A 25,481-nucleotide genomic window follows, 5' to 3' on the forward strand; every position below is an offset into this window, starting at 1 on the left:
CAGTGCCTTGGTGATTTTAAAGCTCTGTTTTGGCAGAGCTAGAGTGGAAAATGTGAATACATGTTCAACTCCATTTCAGGTCTTATTTTACATCGACAGCAATGTCATTTCATGCGGTATTTTATGTTCTCTCGGCTATATTTGCTTTATGATCCTGCTACAGACACATAACTGTTTATGTTATACTTTGTTTTTCTGTCATTACTGAATCATTAGCCTCATGCTACACTCGGCCCTTAAGGGAACAGTTGAGGTCTTGTAAGTTTTCAGCTCCGCTCTGCTGTGAGAACTGTACGAGATTACGTCTTGGGCGTATTTGATCAGCTGCTGAGCTTCCCTGACTGCGTTGTGGAAATGCTGTACGGTGCAGCACACACACACACACACACACACACACACACCCCAATCCTAAAGTCTCTCAGTGTGCTGGAGGGCTTGTGTTCTGTAAGGCAGTGAACAAGCGCAGGTTTGGTTTCATGTCTTTTGTCGGCGGTGGTATTTGGGTGGATTGTGTTTCAGTTGGACGCAGTGTTCCTGGGATCCAGGTGACAGTGTATATATAAACCACATGCTCTTCTCTCTTCCATGTAACGATGCAGTTTGAAATGATTATGGTTTGTATATAGCACATTAGATTAATAAATAGATACACCAGAGCCATATCTCGCTGCAGCTCTCGCCTGGTTTCCCACTGAACCTGGATGAGAGACCTCCTGGGGAAAACCAAGGTTGTTGCTGGAAGGGGGTATTAGTGAGGCCAGCAGGGGGCGCTCACCCTGTGGTCTGTGTGGGTCCAAATGCCCCCCAGTAGAGTGGCGGCGACACTATACTGTAAAAACAGCACCGTCTTTCGGATGAGACGTTAAACCGAGATCCTGACTCTCGGTGGTCATTAAAAATCCCAGGACACTTATCGTAAAAGAGTAGGGGTATAACCCTACTGTCGAAATTCCCCCATTGGCCCTTATATCAAGACCCCCTGATAATCCCTATCTCTGAATTGGCTACATCACTCTCTCCTCTCCACTAATATCTGGTGTGTGGTGGGTGTTCTGGCGCACTATGGCTGCAGTCGCATCCTCCAGGAGGACGCTACACACTGGTGGTGTTGAGGAGATTCCTCCCCATACTATGTAAAGCGCTTTGAGTGTCTAGAAAAGCGCTATATAAATCCAAGGTATTATTATTATTACTATTATTATTATTATTACACATATGCATATATGGTACTATACAGTATGTGTGGTGCTGAGGGAAATCCTGTCGGTTGTAGCTGGGGCTTTTTTTTTTTTTATTTGCCTACAACATACTTCAACACCTATAGTGCAAGAGACCATAAGTATGTTTCATGGGAATATTTTTGTCTTGGCTGTCTTCCTGCAAGGATCATGCTGGCTAAATAAGGAGCCAGTTAAACGAATGCTCTGGTGAAAACCGGCGGTCTGAACTGTGGTCCTGTGAATCAAAGCAACACTAGATCATCATCAGCTTGTGTGAGGTTCACGTATGTGGTATGTGGAGGTTCATCCTCCGAGTGTGGTGTATGTAATCCTAATCCGTTCAATAATACTTTACCACGCTTAGCTAGTTTCCTAACTGTACTTCAGTTTGAGAAGAGGAAACGGGTTTTAGTTCCAGAAAACTCACTTCGTCATGTCTGTCTCAAACAGGTACTGGGTGGATCAGGACGCCTGTACACTTGCCACACGTCGTGTCATTATTGCCCCTGTCCAGCCTTCGCTTTCTCTGTGCTTAGGAGAAATGAAAGTCTGGTGGTGAGTTCACTTCTCTGTTTTTCTCGCCATCGTGTTTCGTCTCTCATTAGGTCTTTTTACACATATCGAAAAACCACAGTTTAAGCAACACGAGGTCAAAGTGTCACCAGCTGTGTTTACACCAACAGTCAAATTGGAACAAAGACATTCATACACAAATAAATCAGAATCCGCCGAACAAGGCGGATAGTATTCCTTTAAATCCATTCAGGTGAACTTTCCCAGTGTGTCCTGCGTGTGTGTTTATACCATGCAAAAAAAAAAACAACAACAAAAAACCGTCCTGTAAGGAAATAAAAGAAAGCAACTTGTGTATATCTTTTAAAATAATTGACATTTTGATCAAATATTGAACCAGAATCTGGAGGCACAAATCCATCTTGTTTTTTTGGGTTCAGTTAGGAAACTGTGAGTGTCCCGATTGTCGTCGTGATAACGGTTCAGTTAACATCCATGTGCAAGGAATGAACTCATTCCCATCGATGCAAATCCTTGCATGAAAAGCCAGCGAGAGCTTCTTCTGAAAGAATGCACTCGAGGCAGTGCAAGAGGGTTTTTTTTCCCTCTTCTTCTTTTTCAGTCTGTCCGTGACTTCCCGACATAGCCGGAGGACGCTCAGGTGATACTCGTGGTTTGTCTTGCGCTGTTCTCTGGAAATCTGATCTTTGATCGTTAGGCCTGGATTCAAGGGGAGACCTCCATGTCTTTCACTGCAGAATAGCAGTTTAATCAGCCCCGGTCTGAGAAGCCCCTGAGAGACCCACGGGCTAAAATTAGACAGTCTGTGTGAGAACACAAGTCCAGAAGAGCATGTTCCCCCCATCACAGCCTGAAATCCAAATAAATAAATAACGATGAACACTGACATCTATATTTGCGTAACGCTGTAGCAGAAAATGGTTTGTGGTAAAGCTGGTATATCGAGTGACAAATTTACACGACACCCACTTCTTCCTGACCTTTTTTTTTTTTTTTTTTTTTAAACACGAAACGGGATTTATAAACAGAAATGCTTCGTCTGAAATTCTCATCAGGCCTCAAGCCGAGAGTGTGTGTGTGTGTGTGTACAGTAGATGTGTGGGAAGCGGACTGCAGTGGTCCCAACAGATGTAACACACACAGCTGTGGTGCTGGTATAATGGCTGGTAGAGGTGACGTGTTTCTCTGTAGACTGATTAAAAGAGCGGGATTTTCTGAAAGCAGACTCTTCAGGTTTGAAGAGTTTAACCTGCCATTTATACCATCGGCTGCCACTTTATTAAGAACACCTGCAAATTCATGCGCTTATTCAAACACATGGCATCATGTAGATGCATGGCCAGAGCAAATCAAACATCAGAATGGAGGAAGGATGTGATCTCAGTGACTTTGTATGGTTATCGCTCCTGGGATTTTCTCTCCTGGGCGAAAAAACCCCCCAAAACACACCCAACAGTCAGCGGCGGTTCTGTGGGCGGAAACACCTAGTCGATGAGAGAGGTCTGAGGAGAACGTTCAGACTGGTTTGATCTGACAGGAAGTCTACGGTAACTCAAATAAGCAACTCTGTACGACCGTGACGAGCAAAACGGCATCTCTCGACACGTCAGACCTCGAGGCGGACGGGCCACAACAGCAGAACACCTCATCTGTTCCCCTCAGGCAGTGAAGAACGGTTATCTGACACCATGCTGGGTTCACCGAAATGGGATAAAAGACCAGGGGACACTTTCCAAGTCTGTACCAGTCCAGCTAAAAATGAAAAAGTGATCAGGACCGGCGGATGAAAGCACGGCCACGCCTTGTTTCGTCGACACGTGGTTATTACTCATCAAAGCAAAATTCTCTGGTGTATTTGACTTCTGGGAATAAAACGAAAGCAATACTTTCAGCAGATATAAATCAGCCTCTTCACACGTCCCGATTCTTAACAAAAACCAAATCGGCACATCAAATTCATTAGGTTGTAAGGCCAGACTTATCGCAGTACGCACGCACAGCTGTCGCAAGCCTGATGAACTGCTACAGTAGATCGCTAACGCGGTTATCCTCCTCATTTCTGCCTTGCAGGAAAAGACCGGTTTCGCCGCAGAGCGTCGCCGATTCTTTGCGGCGTACGAGTTTTTGGGTTGTGTGAGAACGAAGGCCGGAGGAGCCGTGTGTTATAACCGATCGAAGAAGCAATGTTTTATTACGCATTAGACGTGGCCTCAGGTGCTGTTCTGTTTAAAAAAAAGAATTACGCCGTCTGTGGAAACCCAACCCCGGTGGATAAGTGAAAATATCAGCATTGTCGGTGGTAATAAACACGTCTTCGTTTTCAAAAGCCTCGCGCTACGGCGTTCTGCGAGCTCCAGCCGTGAACGTGTGCTCGTGGTGAGCTGTGTTCGCTCGTGTACTGATGAGTAAATGCAATAACACCAGCTAAATTTGAGCACACGTTTAAACTTCGTTCTACGTTTAAATGAGTCGGTTCAATTCATTGATCAATATTCTGTTTTTGACAGCAGAAAGCTCGTCCTAATAGATCAACATTTCTGTAGTAGGATGGGAAATGCATGGCTTGTGTGACACTCCGTATAATATAAGAATAAGATCGAGTTATTTAACAAAGAATAGCTTATACTCGTGTTTTTTCCTCCCCCTGGTGTGTTCTCTAACAGACATGTCTTTTCCAGTGCAAGCACATCTTGGCAGCCTACTTGTGCCAGGCCATGGGTTTGTGCCAGCAGGAGCAGGTCTCAGATCAGCACATGACCCTCATCCTGTCCGGAAGAGCTGCGCTGGATCCATAAAGCAGCGTTCTGGAAGGCGGCCCAGGCGGGGAGACGTACTGAATTTTGTTTTTTTTGGGGTGTAGTTGGGGTGTGCACTGGAATCATAGTTCACATGAAGGGAACTAGGGAAGCTCCAGGTCCTGGGATTTGCATATTTCATTTTTGACTGTCTCAGTTCATTTTGCCGTTTTTATTTATTTACTACATTTTTCTGGCTGGGAGAGCAGTACCACTATTCCACTGGCCATGGCTCGGTAACTAATCTGAACCCAGGACTGTACGCATCCTGACCAATGGCCTGTGTTTGGTTTCCTGTCTCATAAAAATACCCCTGAAGCCAAGAGGAGTTCTCTGGATGATGTCTGCACGATTAGTAAAATACTACTACTAAAATGAAATCTAAACATCACACACACATATATATATATATATATATATATATATATATATATCTACACACAGTATATTGAATATGGGAAACTGGGCGTTTGTTCTAATGGCATCGAACAACCCAAACGAATCCACACGTGCCGATACGTTAGTAGAAATGTTGAGAAGCCTGTGTGTCTCTGAATGTAGATGGCAAACGTCGTCAGTCATTAAAATGCATCAAAAAAACCCCCACAAGTATTTGTTCATAGTTATAGTTTCAGTGGCATTATGGTAGAACCCATGTAGGTTGTGACAGAAATCCTAGCTTTAGCATGCAGTCGGTACACTGTTAATGACGGTGAAACTTTTTATCTGTTAGGATTGCATTTGATCAGTCACTCGTCTGAACTGTTTCCCACACTGGAACGTACTGTACCTGAGGAAGACGGGAAAATGGTCTGCACTTATATAGCGCTGTTATCCAAAGCGCTTTACACTGTGTCTCATTCATTCACTCACACACCAGTGGTAGCAGAGCTGCCACGCAAGGCGCTAACTTGCCATCGGAGCAGCTTGGGGTTCAGTGTCTTGCCCAAGGACTCTTCGGTATGTGGAGTCACGCGGGCCAGGAATCGAACCGCCAACCCTACGATTAGTGGACAACCCGCTCTACCACCTGATCCACAGCCGCAATATATTCAGAAGAGGTACGTGGCTACGGTGTGATCCACCTGGCAGTAAAAGCTTGAACAAAACGCGGCACGGATCCGTGCCATCCGACAAGGTTCGGTGGACAAGCACTATAGTACTCACTCATTGCTCATTATTGGGGCAAATTGACGCGGAGATAATGTTCTCAAACGTCAGCGTGAACGTTTACCGAAAGGTTCAGAAACTGCTAAAACGGTGTTTAGGTGAGGACTCCAAACTTGTTAAAATGAAATATTTGATCTTTCTTTATCATCCTCCAAAGATTATATTCTGGAATAAAAGTTTCATTTATTTACTTATTATCGTGTCTTATGTTGTATTGAAATGTTGTATTATGCATCATATGAATGTAGTGAAATCTCTCGGAGCAAGACAGGAAGTGACTGAATATATTTAATCGCTTGCCGAAGAATGCACATCTGTTCCCTGAGCGCGACCACAGCAAATTCACTTCGCTTTATTCCGAGCGTCGGGCGTCTCTGCCCTCGTAACCGGTTCAGATTCTGCTGTTTTTAGCCCTCGATTCTGTACTTTCTTAATTTCCAGGAAATCTTTATCAGCCGGTTTGAAAGCAGGCTGCACAATGGATCTTCACCAGGATGTGTAGATTTGAAGACACGTTCATTACCGGCGGTTCCCGGATTCTTCAGAATCCGTCCGTGAGCCGAATTTTCGGTTCAGTTACGGCTACCGTCTGAATTCTTTGTCCGTAGGAATGCGAGTGTTTGTTTGAGCAAAGCCCACCAGGACACGCAAGCGTTTACACGTTTTTAGATGCAGTTACGCAAGTCCTTGGTGCCACTATCTCAGGTAGTCGAAAGGCATTCTGGGTAACGCACAAAACAATTAAGCGAAAATAGATAAAAGCCGCTGAAAGTACTCGAAATCGTCGACGCTGATTTATATCTAGTATATTTGTATGTACTTGACCTCATGCTGAAAGTCTAACACTTGTGCTTTTAATTGACCAGAATTCATATTCTCGTTAAATTCTATTTAAAGCAGTTATTAAAGATACACACTTTTTTTTTCTTTTTTTTTTAAATATATAAAGGCATTTTATTAACAAAATAAGTCACCAAACATACATATTAATGTTAAATAACAGTACTGCTTCATACAGCTGGCAAGTATATTGTGATAACACTTCAACACAAATACTCAACATCAATTATGAGCCACAGTGTATGCTGATACGTGTAGCACGAATACCGTAGCACATTTTTAAAAAATACACTTCTCCGAAAGCTTTTCTGTCTCTCTGTAGCGCTAGAGCAGATCTTAAATGCGTCGCTGTCGACTTCACTCGTCTAAAAAGTAAAAGTGAAAGCACCCCCCCCCCTCCCCCCCATCAGTTTTCTGCTTTCACCAAGCTATTAAAAGCTATAGTACACCATGTATTTTCTAAGCTATTCAGATGACGGCCCACACCCCTACAGTGCAGTACAGATTGGTCTCCATGGGAATGTCCATTCACTTTGGCACATTCCTGCAGTTTAGCCCTTAAGAGTGGTAATAAAACAAAGATTTAAACGGCTTAACAAGCTTCATTAAGAACCTACAGAGCTCACTGCATCGTCTAATCGATAAATAGCCTTTCAGCACTGGCTCGTCTTGCTTTGCTGTGACGTGTATTAGAATACGTTCGTCACGTCTGTGTTCGTGTCGTTTGTGGGACCATCGGTGCGTTATCCAAGCACACACTGTGTATCTGATCACTCGCAGCCTGACTGAGTGACTGATGTATTGATGATAAATAAGTTTAAAAAAAAAAAAAAAAAAAAAAAAAAGCAAATCTCTGTGTGCCATTAAAAAAAAGTCTATTCATTTGACCTTTTAGAGCCATTAAATAATATGTGTTGAAAAGACTTTGCAAATACAGTGCCGTTCAGAACCATGGTTTAGGCCCCGCCCCTGCCCCCGCCTCTGCCCCTGCCCCCGCCCCCCTTCCAAAACAAGGACCTACATGATTTTTTACGGCAACGTGGGTGTTCTAATCGTCCTTATACCGCGGTTCTGGTTCTGGCTGCAAGGCAAGTCACGGGTTTATATTAACGCACTTGTCGCTTCGAAACTAACAACTTCACAACGGATTTTTTAAAGATGTGTGTAACCATTGATCTGGTCATTTTTTGGTTTGTTTTAGTTTAAGGAGATGTTTAAGGAGTCCCCAGCGTCAGTGCTCTGTAACCATTCGAGGTAACGCTGTAGAGTTTCCCAACACTGGGAAATCTTCCTTATGGAGGGCTCTGTGGTCTCTTGGTAATATGACCAGCTGCATTTTAGCGATCACTTCAGAAGAGAGGGAACAAACGTTTATCGCCGTTATAACGAGTGATAACAGGAACTAACATGTCTCGCGGACATGCTAAAACATACCGTAACTGTAAACGGTCAAATTTCCATCACGCTACCCCATCGTTCATTTATATTCCTATAACCGCACGCCATATCGTGTTTTATTTCTTCAGCAATGAGAACGTTTGGGACTTTCTTTCATCAGTGCCATGGATACACTTACTATTCACCCTGTAATCACATTCTTAACTCACTCGAGATGTAAATAGTTATACTTCTTTAGAATTGTGTGTGTTTTTGTTTACACTCGCACGGTTTTGATCAGCTGTGGAGGACCGAGGCTAAAATTCACAGTATTTAGCGAGAACAGTGTTAAACAGGTAGCCGGCTGCTAGCTCAGAGGTGACGCTTTAAATCTTGCTGCTGCAGACGATTTTTTTACCCGGCCGTCACACTTTAAATCTCAGTGCAGTAGACACTCGCTGCTCCAGGCTCTGTGCTCTGACTCTGATCTGCAGTCTGTTGCACGTGAACATTCAATGACAAACTGGGCCCTTGGGTGCAGTGACGCACTCATGAGAGAGACGATAACCCCATGTCCAACTCCATTGCAGATGGGACCACTTGCTGTGCGTATGTGGGAGACAGACTGTATGATGTGTGTGTGTGTGTGAGGTGACCTAATACCATTTCAACATGGAGAAATTTGCTCTTGCTGAAATATCTTACGAAACAGGATGTAATGACTTAAAAAAAGTGACGAAAAGAAAGTTCCTTAGGAACCTCGGAGTATCAGAATACGTCAAATACAGAGTGCATTGTCCATTTAGCCATTTACACAGTGTTATCTTTCAGAACTGGCAACCTGCCCGGTTTTCTTTCAATGAATCTCAGTGAACTTCCTCAAGACGTTTTCTGTCCACCCCTGTGGTTTTCCTGAGCTTTCTATAGTAACCTCAATTGTACAGATTTATTCAAATTCAGACACGACACTGACAGACTGTTAGAAGTTAAATGCTAGAAGCCTTTTTGTATGTATTCTACTGGTCTGTTGTTTTTCTGTCCTTCACGATTTGTCGCGGTTCCTTCGAAATGGGCTTTACGTGATCAACAGTGAGTATTTTTCCTACTTCAGTGCTTTCTGGGCATTGCTCCCTTCACCTTTGTTTGTTTATCGTTGTCTCTGTCCAGGACGAGGATTCACCTCTAAACACGTATAGAGGCGCGCCGTCTGTCCCTTAAGACTTGGAACGAAGAGTACAGTTTGTTCAAGCTTGTTAGTTGTGTCAGGGTGTATCTCCACTGTCTTTGTAGTGTCAGGTGAGGAACATGTTTTGTCCTCTGCTTCAGTTTAACAATAATGATTTAAAAAAAAAAAAAAAGTTCCAGAGAGACCTGCTTTCAAAGTGCCGTCGATACACTTCCTTTCAGTCCTCATAAACAGCCTAGAAATCCACATTCTTGCAGTTATTCTCTGGTCTGTAAACACTGCTCCCCATATTTTGAATAAAGTTCGTTAAAAATTTAAATTAAAATAGCATTTCCAGTTTGTCATGACCCTATAACAGAGGATCAGTGGTCATGGTGATCTGTTCTCTGTTTCGGGTGCTTCCGTTGGAGCTCAGGTACCGCTCTTCCCGACGACAGAGAAAGTGGCGTGCTAGAATTTTCCGGAAGGTGTTTCTGAACTCCCGGATGCGGTAAGCATAGATAATGGGGTTGATGGCTGAGTTGGCATGTGAGAGTATGATGGCCACGTACATGATGTAGTCGGGCTTGTTCATCTGCGTGAAGAGCGTGAGGCAGTTGAGGACGTGCACAGGCAGCCAGCACAGGGCGAAGAGGCCTACGATAATGGACAGGAGCTTGGCGGCACGGATTTCGCGCTGCAGGAGCCCACGATGGTGCTGGTGTTGCCGGCACTCGCTGTTGCCCATCATGCTTCCAAGCTTGATTTGGCGCAGCTGCTTCCGAGCCACTGTGAAAATCTTGACGTAGATGCCTAGCATGATGAGCAAGGGCAGCAGTACGCAGCCAAAGAAGTTGAAGTAGACCATGTAGCTCATGTCCACTACACTCTCGAAGAGGCATCTCAGGGTGCAGCTCTGCAAGAAGCCCTGGTCTGCTTCTGCGAGTACTCCCTTACCTGCGCTGGAATTGTAGAGAGGAGAACTTTGGCTTTCAGTCTTGTTGCAAGCGCTGACTTTCTTGTTCCAGCCTGCAAATGGAATGAGGCCAATGATGAATGATAGAATCCATAAAATGGCAATGATCCTTCTGGCCCGGTTTCCTGTAATCAGCTCCTTATACCTGCACAGAGAGGGAGAGATGAGTGAAAAGTTCGTCGTAACAACAAAACCTGATCACCTTCTGATCACTAATGGCTATATTGAATTCCTAGACCGCTTTAGAGGCAGGATACCTATTGATCAGTGCTTCCTGGTGTATTTACTCTTGAGTTATTAGCACTCTGGTTAATAAATGCAAATGCAATCCTTACTCATTGACCTTAATTTCACACTTGTTCTTTTCAACCAACTGGAAAATATCAAAAACACCCAGTTAATTAAACATTGATGTGCTGAAGAGGAAGTGCCTCTGCCAGAAAAGGTTAATATGTACTTCATGACCACTCCTGTTCTTGCAACCAGACAGGTTTGAAAATTCGGTCACTGGGAAGACTGTCATCAAATCTCTGTGTTTATAATTTAACCAAGACACCGACGAAGGGCGTAAAAGTACAGTGTTACTCATGAAGATCAAACTAAACTTACATTGGAAGTACAACAATGAGGTACTTTCTAAAAGGTGGGGGGTTTTTTTCCTTCATTTTTGGAGAGATGCCACTTGCACAGAAGCATCAAGCTCAGCTCTACACACACCGGGACCAAAGTGATGACCCAAACTCTTCAGTGCAGGGCAATTAATCTCCCACCCTGCCAAGCCTGAACACTCTGATGGAGTAAATCACGCATTAGGATGCATTATTCAAGTCTCACCTAGTCCTCACATTGCATTTCTCTTCCCCAAGAACAGAAACTGTCCAGAGTGCTATCAGTGAGAGAAGCGCCACACATCACTGGGACAGAATCACCGGTATACATCATGTATGTAATTCTGCGTCTTCACCAGTCGTCTTTAACGTAGCCTTTACTCCTTTCCACGTTCGCTTTCTAATGGTTCGTACTAGCCTTCAAACTAGGGCTGCAGTCAAGACCACCACTGTCGAGTCTCAGATCATGACTACCAAGGGTCTTAACGGGGTCAAGGCCAAGACAAGTTCACGTTCTCAAATTCTTTTCTAGGCCAAGCTTTTCCTTGGCCTTGCTTGTAGCTAGTTGGCTTGATTTGGGCTTTGACCATATTTAGCAAGACCAGGACCTAGAAAAGTCCAATTACAAATGGCAGTAAAATTCACGACAATCCCAAGTCAATACAGAAAATGTCTTGGGACCGGACTCGAATCCTGCAGCCCTCTTTCTAACTCACTGCCTGGTGGTGCATTTAGCTTTACACCTTTTCTGTTGTTCCCTCTCTCTTTCCCTTTCTTCACATGTGATTGAAGATGCATGAGTCATGGCATGATTATAGTCATCGCTCCCCATCAGCCCAGTCCCCTTCATTCACACGTCTCCTCCATCTCTCTTCTCTGCTGGTCCTGGTTTGAGTCAGTGCTCAAACATTAGGAGGATTGAGTGCTTGTGATGTACAGCCACCCTTCTCTCTGATGGACCACATTTCATACTGTGCTTCTCCAGTGACCACCTACTGTCAGTACCTTGTAGCTTGCAGCTTTTAGAGAAATTAGTTTACTTCCTGAGCTATCCAGGACTTTAAGACAGATTTTCTTGATGTAGGTTAATATGTAAAAGCATTTGAAACTGGTCTGTACTGGTTCCCTTTAAGCCCCATACGACTACCATGAGTTTCAGGTACACTCGATGTTTAAAGAGTCACTGCAAAGTGATAGCTGAACTCAAAGGTTAGCGGTGACATTAATAGCACAAGTTTTGAAAAAATGACATTTTTCTTAGCCGTTGATTGTAAAGAAGGATACGCTATGTGAACAAAATTATACTATAATCCATTTGTAAATGAACACCTATAGCAGCGTGGCCCCACCCATGCAATGATCAGAAACAAAAAAACACCAGTAGCCTGTTACAGGGCTACTATACCAACAAAACCATACTGCAATGATGTTACTTCTTATTGTGGTCACACTATGCATTTATTCATTCATTTGTTCATTCATCTTCAGTAAGTGCTTTATACTAGTCAGGGTTGCAGCGGATCTGGAGTCTGTCCCAGGAACACAGGGCGTGAGGCAGATAAACACCATGCATGGAACGCCATTATCTCACGTTCATACACTAATTCACACCTAGGAGCAATTTAGACTCGTCAGTACACCCACCTACATGTTTGTGAGAGGAATCCAGAGAAAAACGAGGAAACCCACATGCACGCCAAATTTTGCACACGTAGTAACCCGAACTTATGATCGAACTGGGGATCCTGGAGCTCTTAGGCTGCAACACTCTACAAAATACACTATATGGCCAAAAGTTTGTGGACACCGGAACATCACACCCATACGCTGGCCTTCCCCAAAGCTCGACACACACGTGTATAGGATGTCTTTGCATGCTGTAGCATTAAGATTTACCTTCACTGGAGCTAAGAGGCTCACACTTGTTTCAGCATGACCGTGCCCCTGTGCGGGGTCCTCAACCTCACTTTGCGCACCCCAGTGAACACCTTTTGAGATGAATTGGAGAAGGAGAAGGCCCAGGCCTTCTCGCCTGATATCAGTATCTGACCTCACTCATGCTCTTTTGGCTGAATGGACAAATCCCCACGGTTACGCTCCAAAATGTAGAGGAAAGCCTTCCCAGAGGAGTGGGGGTTTATTATAACAGTAAAGGTAGGACTAGATCTGGAACGGGATGTTCAAAAAGCACATGTGGGTGTGATGGTCAGGTGTCCACAAACTTAGTGTACAGATTTATAATAATGTTCAGGACACAATAAAAATGGTGGTTTGTTGGCGCTTATTAAGGCCAGCGCTGCAATAAAAGTTTACAGATTTAGCCTAAGCCCATAATGTCAGTCTGCAGCAGAGACACAAGCACGGTGATGTGGGGAAAAAATGTCAAAACATTGTGGTCCTGTTGGCCGTATGGATACGAGAGCTTCAGTGCGCACCCTTCCGGATGATTAAAATACAATAAACAAGTGGCTTTAATTGATTTCGTCTGGAATTCCAGCGTATTTAAACACAGATCTTCATCTGGACACAAGACAGGATTTCCCAAAACATTAAAAAAAAGACTGTTTTACTGCACTCTTGGTTCTGATATAAACTCGGCTGTTAATGTTCCTGCATTGCAAATGAAATGGAAATAGGGCTATTTTAAAAGGACTGGAAATGTTTACAACATTTGAATTTTTTTTTTTTTGCTATGAATATCTTTTTGTCATAAGACGAATGACCGAACTGGTCAGACACATTTCCATCCTGCTGTAATCCTGTCTGGTGATTTCTCGTCTTGCGCATTTAGGATGTGACTGTGACTCAAACGTGTAGGGCTGGATCACATTATGTTAAGCGGTTGCTATTACGTATTTTGTTATGGGGGAAAAAAAAAACAAAAAAAAAAACAACGATGTGGCTATGGGAAGGTTTTTTGCTTCACTCCACCATATGCTGCTGAAGGAGAAATGGTATGTTGTACTGGCACGCTAACATTTATCCAGTCAGCACAGATGTCCTTACTAACGAGCCATAAATGCAGAGTAAGAGAGACAGTGGAAAGTGAGAATGCAAATATGTGTGTTTACATGGTGCATTAAGTTGATACATGGATTTGGCGACATTTAGACTTCTTTAGTGACTTGTTCACGTCACAGCTCATCACCAGTGTGTAAAGTTGCACTAATATAAGCCTATGTTCCCAACGACCAATCACTCATCACCATTGTTCCCAATGACCAATTACTGCTCGGTCCACACACTTGTTTTTTTCCTTCATGTTAAACTCTCTTCTTGGTGATATTTACAAGTAATGAAAGTTATTTATTTAATGTCTAACTATTTTGTCCGTGGCTACCTCCCACGCAGATGAGTCATCCTTCACCATATTCTCGATATGTGGTCAAGTACTAGTGTGGCATAAACCAAGAGAATGCTACATTAATGCTTTACCGCCTACAGTGCGGTGGCTCTGATCTGCTGTTTGGGTATTTATTTATTTCATTGCCATGGTGTGTGTACACTTGTCTGCTTTGTGACCCCTGCCCCGAGCGTAGGGCACGTGGGCTCACTGAATGGTTAGATAAGGACGAAAGTGAGTCCTACAGGAGATTTTCACCATCATCAAAGCACTAATTGAGTATAATCTGTATAATCTTTTGGCTGAACAGTGCTCATCTCTCCAGTACAGTTCGAGAGAATCTGCAGCTCATGGTGGCCCAACACCTCACTGACATGCTGCTTTGTCCTTTAATGTATCACCTCTTTGTGTTTGGCAGTTGAACAAACATGGTTATAATTATAATATGTAATAAGGGTTAGGATGGTAAAGTTGTACATAGTTTGGAGAGAAAGTTGCCATAGTTTGGACACTGCTAAAAACTGCAACTGGAATTTTCCCATCATATATTTCTAACCTTCTGTTAAAACCATGCTTGTGGGATGTCGGTAGCCCATGTGCAGAGGTACTAACTAACATGGCTAATGTTTCCAAAAGGCGGTAAGTGATAAACTGGGTCTGTTTGGAACCTTGTGGTAAGATCATGCTAACCTGTGGAAGAGAAATGAAATAATTGCCTTGGGACTGTTCAGTCTCTGGGCGGTTTTCATGGTAGTCGATGCGAGAGGACCCTTCTGTGGCTGTGAAACATCACATTGACTCTCCTCCATGCAGCTCGCTTTGTGTACAATAATGGAGGAGCATTGGCATGCAAGTCCATGTTTTGGATTAGCCCTCAGTCCTAGCGAGTCGCATTCCCTAGACACTAGGCAAGCAGCCCCACACTACCCCGGGCTTTGTGTTCAAGCAAGTGGGTGGGTGAGCGAAAGTCGCGACGGAGGTTATTGCTAAATGTGAAACATAAGGGAGTGTGGTGGGAACACTCAAGTCTGCTTCCCATTAAACTTTATATACTGATTAGGAACATACCCAAAATGGGCACTTATTGCAAGTGAGTGAGTCAGAAACAAAAGAGGCAAATGTACATGCTGAAAGATACCTAAACTCGTAAAGAGGGGTTTTGAGGTTTTTCACCTACGCATGCAGCTGTGGAAACAATCATTCAAGCAGAGACCACAGAAGAATTGTCTTTTTCACTTTCACTTAACCATGGACAGAAAATATGAGCAACTCACTCTTCATGGAATGGAAAAATGAACAGGTTTCTGGGTGACATGGTGATTTCCCCTGTCTTCCTCCCACCTCCCGAAATCGAGCCATTAGCTGGATTGTCTATGCTAAAATGTTCTATAAGTGTTTATGAGCGTGTGTGATGCAGTGTGATGTATTCCTGCCTTACACCTAGTGTTCTCCGGATGGACTCATTATTACAATAAGTCAAATGTGACAGTGATGCATTCTGCATGCATTTCTTTATACATATTAGCCTACAATTAAATAGCACATGTCAGATTTTTATCTACAGGGCGTCCCAAAATTCTCCACACATAGGGGACTGTGTTTGCCAGAGCTACATCGGTGTTTGTTCGTGGACGTCCACTTCCTGGTCGGTCCGCAACGCTTCCAGTCTTTTTGAATTTGTTAATAAGTTTGGCGTCAGTGTCGTGTGTGTGTGTGTGATGTGCTTGTCGTGTTTCCGGTTAAAGTCCATCGCAACCTTGCGACAGCTTCCCGATCCAACCGTGGGAAGGATTTCAAAAGTCGTTTATCGTCATGTGTACAAGTACCGTGTACAAATTACAATGAGAAACTTTCTCGAATGCTGCTCCACCGACTACAGACAATACGTTCAATACGTTCTTCTTTCTGCAAAGGCATTATTAAAGGCTATCAAAATTTTATATATATAGATATATATATATAAAGAAAACTGAGCTGGGATTTATCACTGATATATATATATATATATATATATATATCCACCAATATATAACATCGAGCCATCAGTGATAAATCCCAGCTCAGTTGTTCAGGCTGATACCCTTTGAACTGTTTTCTTTACGTCATCGACGGCGGATCCATGGCGACCCTGACTGACATTACTGGAGATGAATGAATGGATCAATCAATAGATTTTATTCAGCGTGATGAATTAGAAAGGAAAGTTCGACACTTGGCACTAAAGAGGTTAGTGTGGACACCTGGGTGCTCATGCAACAACATCAATCACAGAAGACGTGTAACCCGTAAACCAGCCTTATGTGTGAGATGACTCGAGTTCCTGCTGAAGGACACATTCGTCTGACTCTCACCAGCTCTCGATTCATAACCACAGATCAAGATTCAACCTAACACACAAAGATCGAAGCGTCACATCATTCTCAACCGAAAGCGGATAAGCACATCATCACGCCGTCTTTATTAAAATGCCGTCATCGAGTGTTAAAATCAGCCGTGGATGAATAATAAGGACCTGTTGATGATTACAGCAGACCAGCTGTGCTGATAACCTATTGATTACTGATGCACTGTGCCTCTGATCGCTCTGATGGTCAGTTTTACACACAAATCATCACCTGAAACCCAGTCTGTAATCAAGCGTACATACAGTACACAGGGAAAGGTATGAAATCTCGCGTCTTCTGTTGAGGCTGGGACTTCTTTTATGATCGCAAGCTTAACTGTGAGGAGCAAAAAGGTTCTCCAGAACCTGAAAACTCTCACGAATTTCCTTGTTATGTTGTTGAAATTGAAGTCATGGAGAACACGTCGGTTAATCAGACAAGAGCAAACATGTCTGACCCTAATCAAGCTCAGTCCTTGTGGTCAAAGGTTTATAAACTTGACAAGCCAATCACATCTGAGAAGAAGTTAATCATTCATTAATATTCATTACCCATTTCAATACATTTCAGCTCTTTTCTTCTTCTTCTTTTCTTTTTTAAATTACAGTCATGTGTATGTTGTAAATCTCTCTAATGCAAGATTAAAGTTGTTGTAAAGTTCACACCCACCTCAGAGGAATTTTGACAGCCAGGTATCTATCGATGGCCACCGCGAGCAGGCTGAATATGGAGCTCTGAGTGAGCACTAGGACGAAGCAGGCGAGGAAAAGACAGCCGTAGAAGTCGCAGGGCAGCCCGATGCTGATGGTGATGGCGAAGGGGATGGCGAGGCACCCGACCAAAATATCGGCCACAGCCAGAGACACCAAGAAGTAGTTGGTCGCGTTTTTGAGAGTGGAGTTGATGGCCACAGCCCAGCACACCAGCACGTTGCCGACGATGGACAGCACAGCGATGATCAATTCAATGGTGATGTAGAAAGTAATCATCTCAGCGAGGAGAAACGCGCGCGCCGCCGTCCGAAAGTCACCTACGAGAACACTGACTGAGCGCGTGCAGGCGCGCGCGCTGAGAAACACCACCTCTTGAAACAAGTCGCACATTCCCCAGCTGAGTCATCTGTGTAACCTGCCATCTACATGCATTAAAAAAAAAAAATGCATGAAGTTACTTAAAAGTCATGGCTTTGATGAGACTTTGTGTTTTGCATGCTTATTCAAACACAATCATTTTAATTATTATTATAATTATTATCATTATATAAACAGGCTAATCAAAATTTTTTTTTTTCTCAGTAAGAAGTTCCTGTAATGATCTCAAAAAAAAAAAAAGGAGGACAAGGGAAAAAAAGAATGAAACGGAATTTCTTACCCTGTCTGTTGCGGCTCTCGTGTTACACTGAGGAAATGCGAGTCCAACACATGGCTTTCAGAAATGCCCATCACAACACAGAGACACGCCCCCTGTCCGACACAGGCCACGCCCACACGGCGTGTGTACTCATATTCTAGACCTGTAAATATACAGTACTGTATTCCTGCTAACAACTAGTCACTGGTGCGTGGGAGAACAGGACAAGACTGAAGGAAAGGGGAGACTAGACGTGAACACGTGAAAAAAGTGGACTTCAGTTATAATCAGTGACAAAATGGCTGAGTGTCAGTCTGATTTCATCATGAATACAAATCTGATCAAACCTTCACGCAAACCTAACCGGATTCTTTAAATGTGAAATGACAGCATTCAGTTTCACGTGATTTATTTATTTCCCGAGTCATTCATACGATTTTTTAAAAACAAAATTCATTTCACGTGATTTTATTACGTTATTTGTTTTGACACGTTTTTTTTTTTACCCAATTCATTCATGTTCACATGATTGATTTATTTTGACAATTTTACTGAATTATTGATTCATTTATTTTCAAAAGTGTTTTTTTTTATTATACATGATTCATTTTTCACGTGATTTTCTAGAAACTGGATTAATTTTTTTATACAGTTTCTTTATTTTAATGTGATTTTTTTTTTCCAGACACGATTCATGTATCTACATGCATTTACATCCACATGTATTTCCACATTAAAGTATTTATCACGTCATTCACATGATGTCAGATGATCATCTCGGTTCACGTGTGCAGTTTGAATATGTTTTCCACATTTAATAACATATTGCTCACATGATCACAGCCACATGTAGGGGATTCTGTAGTGAAGCACAAACTTTCCGTTCTGCACCCACATGCCAGTTTTCCTGTCCAATCACACACGTTTTAAATGCACGTCATCGTGACTCTTCCCTCTTCTATCGTACAGCGCAACTCAGAGCACATTTCATCAACAGTGACGGTCTGTGAATCACTTTCAGTGACTAATTCACTTTAACCCCCATTTTTATGATTAAGAACACTTTAACATCAGAGACAGAGAACATCTGGCCATAAATTCATCTCACCAGGCAAAACTCAAATCCTTCAAACAGGAAACAACCGACACCCAAACAAAATACAGCACTGGCGTCAATAAATAAGACACGTTTTCGCGTTTTAAGAGCGACAGGAAATAAAGAACTCTCACTTTGCACACAAATACAGTTGTGGTTTGAACACAGTCATGTTTATTTCCTTCTAAGCCATGTAATATTCAGGATGTGTGTGTGTTAGCGTTGAGAAATTTGCCACGGTGCTGTACGACATGACACTTATTGTTATTGTTAAATATCACTGCTGCCTAGAGTCGCATTTCATTTATGTCTATATGTACCATATACACACTACCTGACTTTTCAGAAAAATATTTTCATTCTTAATATTAATACTTGAATATTTAATCAGGGTAGAGAAAATAACCAACCCTTCTACGGTCCGCTAATGTCTGCGTTTAGCAAACTGGCTGGGAATTAATGCAAGATTCAAAAATACTTCGCTTAAAAATACTATGGATAATTATCCAGTCTCTGTAAACAGTATAACACTAATATCTGTACCATGCTTTTACACAGAAAAACAATAACTACTCTAAGCAAACTGAAATAAATACAGTCCAGTCCAGCCCAAATCACCTTTACAGTCCGTTCTCATTTCAGAATATATAAATGTGTAAAAAGGAAGGATTTTGAAAGTGTGACGCAGAGAAGCAGCTCTGTGTGTGTGTGTATATATATATATATATATATATATATATATATATATATATATATATATATATATATATATATATATATACCACATTGTGATGCACGTGTGTGGAACAAAATGAGCAGAAAGTGCTTGGATTCTGTGCCTGCCATGTGTCATTCCTCCTTTGAAGGGTCAAGTCTCAAAGTACTTGTAGATTTGAGAAACATATTGCATGACGCTCTGCCAGTCTGGTCTGTCTGTGTGCATCAGCTCATCAATGTCCTGAACATGTGAGAGAGAGAGAGAGAGAGAGAGAGAGAGATTATTCTACATCCTCCTACATCTACATTATCCAAATCCTACATCTCACATGTGCACACCATTACCAGTTTATTAGCTCACCTTGGTCACTGTAGGTGTTGGTGTAGTCTTCCTCCATCCATCTACTGAAATGGACCACCACTAGGATATGTGCTCATTTACTTGTTTACCATATCATTTGTTTATTACACACACCTACCATGTTTTTGCACCTCCATCCTCTACCCTATATCAGAGTTAGTTTCTGACAGTCGATGGATGTTTTTTTTCAATCCAGCATCAACACTGACACGTTTAAAACGTTTACGGTGTAAATAAATGATATTTTTAGTCCTGAAGTCAGACTTAGCTGCTCAATCTATTGTCTAGTCCTGTGTACCGCTCTATTGTTTTACTGTGCAAGTCCAAGCTCAGCTGTTTAAACATGTCATTACAAAGAACTGTGGTCTAAATGGGTTTATTCCGGGTTCTCGGGTTTCCTGCAACAGATCAAACCAAAGTTGTCATTGGAAGCTTAGACAACATAGCTTCGACTCTCTTATTTCAGACACGTCGTGTGGAAAGGACAAAGTGGAAGGACAATGAAGAAGAGGAAGGCTTGCTACATGGTGGATCGGCACAATCACCACCAGCCGTGGATGCCCCACTGTCAAGTCTTAGCTGGTTGGCAGAAGACCGGATGCTTTTCAAGACCGTCCATAGAGTCTCCGTGAATCGACAGTGACAACAACTCTGGTTTCCTCCCACTTCTGTGTGCATGGTGCCCTGACCATGGCGGATCCATGGAGACCCTGACCTACATTACTGGAGATGAATGAATGGATCAATCAATAGATTTTATTCAGCGAGATGGATACCTGGGTGCTGATGCCATAAAATCAATCACCAAAGATTTACAATCCATAAACCTGCATTGTGAAAGGTGACTCGGTTCCAGTTTGAAGGACACATTACGGTCAGAACACTCGTTCAGGATCGTAAGAGATCTTTTGTCTTGATGTTACCGAGGTGCATTTAACACACCATAATATTCACTCCAGTCCTGACTCTCAGCACATGCACATCATCAGCTCTTCATTAATAACCACACATCAAGGTTCAACCTACAACCCCGATTCCAAAAAACAGTTGGGACGCTGTGTAGAATTCAAATAAAAACAGAATGCAATGATTTGCAAATCTCACAACAGAATGTAGAAAACATCAAACGTTTAAACTGAGGAAATGTACCGTTTTAAGGAGAAAATAAGGCAATACTGAATTTGATGGCCACAACACGTCTCAAAATAGTTGGGACGGGGCAACAAAAGGTTGGAAAGGTAAGTGTTACTAAACAGAAACAGCTGGAGGTTAATTGGAAACAGGTCAGTAACATGATTAGGCATAAAAAAAAGAGTATCTCAGAGAGGCGGAGTCTTTCAGGAGGGTATTGGGTATGAATTCAGGTTCACAATCGGAACCTATATTCAGTTCTGCATCTTCATTTCAGATGAGTGGGAAGACTCGTGAAGAAATTCGGGTTGTTGAAATGATCTGGGTTAAACTAACAGAGGAAACTCGATCTTCGAAATTCAACATTCGAACTCAAAGAAGTCTAAAGCCCTAAAAAAGGAACAATTCAGGACTGATTCATGTTATTGCTCATCAGTATGACAAGAGAAGGGATTTTCCTTAGTGTCTTTATCGGATGTGAGGATTACAGTCTTAAGACACAGGGGCAGACAGCAGCGTCACAGTTAGTAAGAGGCATCAGCGATAACCTGCGTTCCAAGAATAGAGCGGCACACTGTAGATAGTAAGCACGGATACTGTAGAGTGGATATAAAAAGTCTACACACCCCTGTTAAAATGGTAACAATGATAATAAGTGTAAAACAATCAAACTTTTATAGGGGGGGGGGGGGGGAACCAAAAAACTTCCAATAACCTAGCTGCATAAGTGTGCACACCCCTAAACTAATACTTTGTTGAAGCACCTTTTGATTTTATTACACCACTTAGTCTTGACTTGGCAATATGTTCCCACTTCTTCTTGCAAAATTATTCTAGTTCCTGTGCACAGCCCGCTTCAGCTCACCAGTTGGATTCAGGTCTGGGCTCTGGCTAGATCATTCAAAAACACTGACCCTCTTTTGGTTAAGATGTTCCTTTATTGATTTGGATGCATACATCCCCCTTGATAAAAGCCACAGTTCTGCTGAAGAAAAGCAGCACTAAAGCATGATGCTGCCACCGCCGTGCTGCACAGGGGTGTGGTTTTCTTTTGGTTATGTGCTTTTTTTTTTTTTTTTTTGCACCAAACATATCTTTTGGAATTGGACTCATCAGACCATTACACATTTTGCCACATGGTTTGGGGTGATTTAGTTGGGCTTGGATATTTTTGTGACAAAGGGCTTCCCTCTAGCTCCCCCTTCCCCATAGCCCAGACAGGTGAAGAATATGAGAGATCGTTGCCATATGCAGAGAGGAATCAGAACTTCCTGCAGTCAGATATTCCTGCAGCTCCTTTAATGTTGCTGTAGGTCTTTTGGCAGCCTCCCTGGTGAGTCTTGTCCTTTTGTACATTTTGAAAGGCTGTCCTGTTCATGGTGATGTCACTGTGGTGCTCCATTTTCTCCACTTGTTAATGATGGCCTTCACAGTATATGGAACGTATAATGTTTTGGAAATTCTTTTATACCCCTCCTCTGACCGATGTCTTTCGACAAGTGAGAAAGCGTACATGCTTTGTAAGCTCTTTTGCGGAACCGTGGCTCCAGCAGTCAGATAAAGCCAAGAAGATGTGAAGAAAACCCTACAGCAGTGGTCACCAACCTGTTCCTGGAGATAGACCTTCCTGAAGGCTTTAGCTCCAACCATAATCGTGCCCACCTGACCATCTAATCACTGCCTTAACAAGGTCTTGTTCAACTAAAACAGGTGTGTTAGATTTCGGGTGGAAATGAAACCTGCGGTTTGGTCGATCGCAAGGAAGAGGGTTGCTGAGTCGTGACCAGTGTCCTACAGCTGGTCTTTATTTGGGGTTAATAACTTTGAACATAAAATTGAATGTGATTATTCAATTACTCAATTATAAAACGGTGTGCACATTTATGCAACCTGATTATTGTAACTTTTTTATTTTTTCTTATTTTTCACTAAAAAAAGTTTCCGATTGTTTTTGACTGATTGTTTTTGACTTGACAGTGAGGGTAGAAAAAGTTCTGACATGATTTATTGGTTTGGTTTCTTTTTTTTTCCCCCATCACAAAAACCTGCCATTTCAACAGGGGTGAGTAGACTTTTTTTTATATGCACTGTAACCTGATAAAACATCTTTATGACTTTTAAACAATATTAGCGTGTGGGAACCACAACAGTATCAGCCAAGGTGCTTGTTAAAAAGGAGCTGCAGAGAAACTGTTAGAGCAGTTCAGTTCAGCGAGCACTGACCACTGAGATGCCTGTGCTTCCTTTCCATTCAGGGTCTATATTTTTCTTTGAGTCAACGTGCAATTCATGGCACCGTGAGTTCATTTTTAATGCTCGATGCTCGCTGATACTGCTCTGCCATCTCAGGTTGTTTTGACATTTTACTGAAATATGTTATCATTTCTTAACCCACGTTTATTATAATAACTGGATTGCATCCCATTTTAGCATCACCTTTGAAGGATGCTGATCAGAATGATGCACACTGCGTCAGTATCAGGACTAACCTTCTCCCTGTCGACTAATCCTTCGCTCCCTCATGCCTTTCCCTCCAAAATGATGCCTTACTGTTTGAAGAAAGGAATCAAGAAGATCTCTTACCTGGTCTGTATTCATGTCACTAGTCTAACCAATAACTACTTCCCCAGTGCAATCTATAGACTGTGCCCTCCAGATATTTCCTTTGTAATAGTTGGGAGTGTGAGCTGAAACACTAAGTGTTAAATATTTTATGAATCTAATTTAACAGGATCCCTGTGGGAAAAAAAGCATTTGCGCACGCTTCCAGTGTTTATACACCCCCCCCCCCCTTAATGTCTTACCCTGACATTTCTTTTACAAGGGGTTGTTTGGGTAAAGACACCAGGTAATGGAAGATAAGCTAGAAGAAATAAATTATTTAATAACAGTCAACTTTTCATTTAAACACGCTCTGACTGTCCTTTAATCACACGTGCTGTTGTTGATGACGTTTGGAAAGCTGCAAAGTTTTTACCGTAAGTTGCGATAAAACACCACTCCCCAAAAATCAGGTCACTAAATCTTTTCCCATCCGCAAACACATGACAGTTTCTTTGGTTTTAGTTTAAAGATACTGTATGAGTAATGCCAGTTGGATGAGCGCCAACACAAACCCACTGCTTCTTGACTGTGAATGATCAAAAATATTGAAGCTGGTGGTGGTTCTAATATCTTGATATCTGAATAATCCTTCGATCATTCAGAGTCTGGCAAAGGAAGAGAGAAATCCTGAAAACAAATCTAATCTGCTTTAGCTTTGAGACCAGAGAAAGAACAACATACAGAGAGAGTAAGCAGAGAAGGAAAGGATAGCAGTGGGCACGACTCCAGCCGTGCTTCATGTCATTGCTATTTGTTTTTTCTTCGAGCAAATCGGATAGGTCAGAAGCCAAACATCATGAGTGGAGACAGTGAAGGGTTGGCGAGCTAGACCAAATAATGCTTCTGGTTCTACTTTTTTCTGTCGTCGTGATGTTTACATTTACAGCATTTAGAAGATGTCCTAATCTAGAATGATGTACAGAAGTGCTCTGTAGTCCCTGTGTACCAAATTATCATCATTAGCATTATCAAATACAAAGCTACGTCATACAAACACTAGGCTAAATGTTTTACTTGTGACTACTCGTAGACTACTAGTCAAAAGTAATAACTACTTATCGAAAAATATGTTTTGTTTCATACATGGCCATTATCAAAAGGTCTATAATACGATAAAATTACAGACAGGTGACAAATTAAAGGGAAAAAAACAAAATAAAGTGTGTTGGTAAGGTGATGGGTCATCACAAACAGCTTTAATGCTCCTTGGCACTGACTCTGAACATCTGTGGCGCTTTTCCAAAAGATGTTTCCTCGGTTGGCGTTTTGATGATGGTGATAGAGAGTGCTGTTGAAAGCACTGCTCCAAAAAGTGTCCACTCAGGCTTGAGATCTGGTGAGTGTGAAGGCCACAGCATATGATTCAGATCATTTTCATCCTTATCAAACCATTCAGTGGGCCCTCGTGCCCTGTAAATGTGGGCGGAGTCATCCTGGAACAGACCACGCCCATCAAACTCCCATCAAATTTGACTCCCGGTCAAATTTTTGACTGATGGTGTGTGTACTGTATATTCAGCACTCAGATCCAGATGTATTCCGCTTGTGAAACTGGAGTCAGGTACAATCAGATCATATCCGTCCTCCCAGAGAGGGGGTGGGACGTCCCTGATTCACTTTACTAAATACCGGGACACTATAGAACTATTTCAGAACAAAACAATCACCAAAAGATGCAGATTAAGCAGCACACTATTAACATTCTCGTATAGGAAATAAAAGACTTCACATTCTCTCTCTGCACTCTGGATCATTCTAATCAATAATCACTGCTGCATGATGTGTGCTTGCTCTGGTTTTTGCAAACAAA

The 25,481-nt window shown here is 42.3% G+C and overlaps 3 protein-coding genes across 9 annotated transcripts in view; 1 reads left to right on the forward strand and 2 right to left on the reverse strand.

Moving 5' to 3' along the window:
• The window catches only part of zswim7 (zinc finger, SWIM-type containing 7), a 31,160-nt gene extending 25,255 nt beyond the window's left edge, over window positions 1-5,905 (forward strand). Inside the window, exons 5-6 of the mRNA XM_053618285.1 lie at window positions 1,671-1,775; window positions 4,433-5,905. Coding sequence (XP_053474260.1) covers window positions 1,671-1,775; window positions 4,433-4,549 — 222 coding nt within the window. The 3' untranslated portion in view covers window positions 4,550-5,905. The remainder of the gene's footprint in view (window positions 1-1,670; window positions 1,776-4,432) is intronic.
• Window positions 5,906-7,366: 1,461 nt separating this feature from the next.
• adora2b (adenosine A2b receptor) lies at window positions 7,367-17,927 on the reverse strand. The gene is made up of 3 exons (XM_053618282.1): window positions 17,784-17,927; window positions 17,082-17,547; window positions 7,367-10,222 (listed from the first exon to the last, which is right to left on the reverse strand). The coding sequence occupies exons 2-3, from the start codon at window positions 17,513-17,515 to the stop codon at window positions 9,472-9,474; spliced, it is 1,185 nt and encodes a 394-aa protein (XP_053474257.1). The 5' UTR covers window positions 17,516-17,547; window positions 17,784-17,927; the 3' UTR covers window positions 7,367-9,471.
• A 1,690-nt stretch (window positions 17,928-19,617) lies between these two features.
• The window catches only part of specc1 (sperm antigen with calponin homology and coiled-coil domains 1), a 93,620-nt gene continuing 87,756 nt past the window's right edge, over window positions 19,618-25,481 (reverse strand). For 5 of the 7 annotated variants that reach the window (XM_053618276.1, XM_053618277.1, XM_053618274.1 and 2 more), the window contains one exon: window positions 19,618-19,816. In XM_053618276.1, the coding sequence (XP_053474251.1) occupies window positions 19,727-19,816 (90 nt within the window). In that variant the 3' untranslated portion in view covers window positions 19,618-19,726. The remainder of the gene's footprint in view (window positions 19,817-25,481) is intronic. The other 2 variants (XM_053618280.1, XM_053618279.1) reach the window with 1 other exon arrangement.

The sequence above is a fragment of the Ictalurus furcatus genome, chromosome 28 (assembly GCF_023375685.1).
Source record: "Ictalurus furcatus strain D&B chromosome 28, Billie_1.0, whole genome shotgun sequence".
NCBI classification, from domain to species: Eukaryota; Metazoa; Chordata; class Actinopteri; order Siluriformes; family Ictaluridae; genus Ictalurus; species Ictalurus furcatus.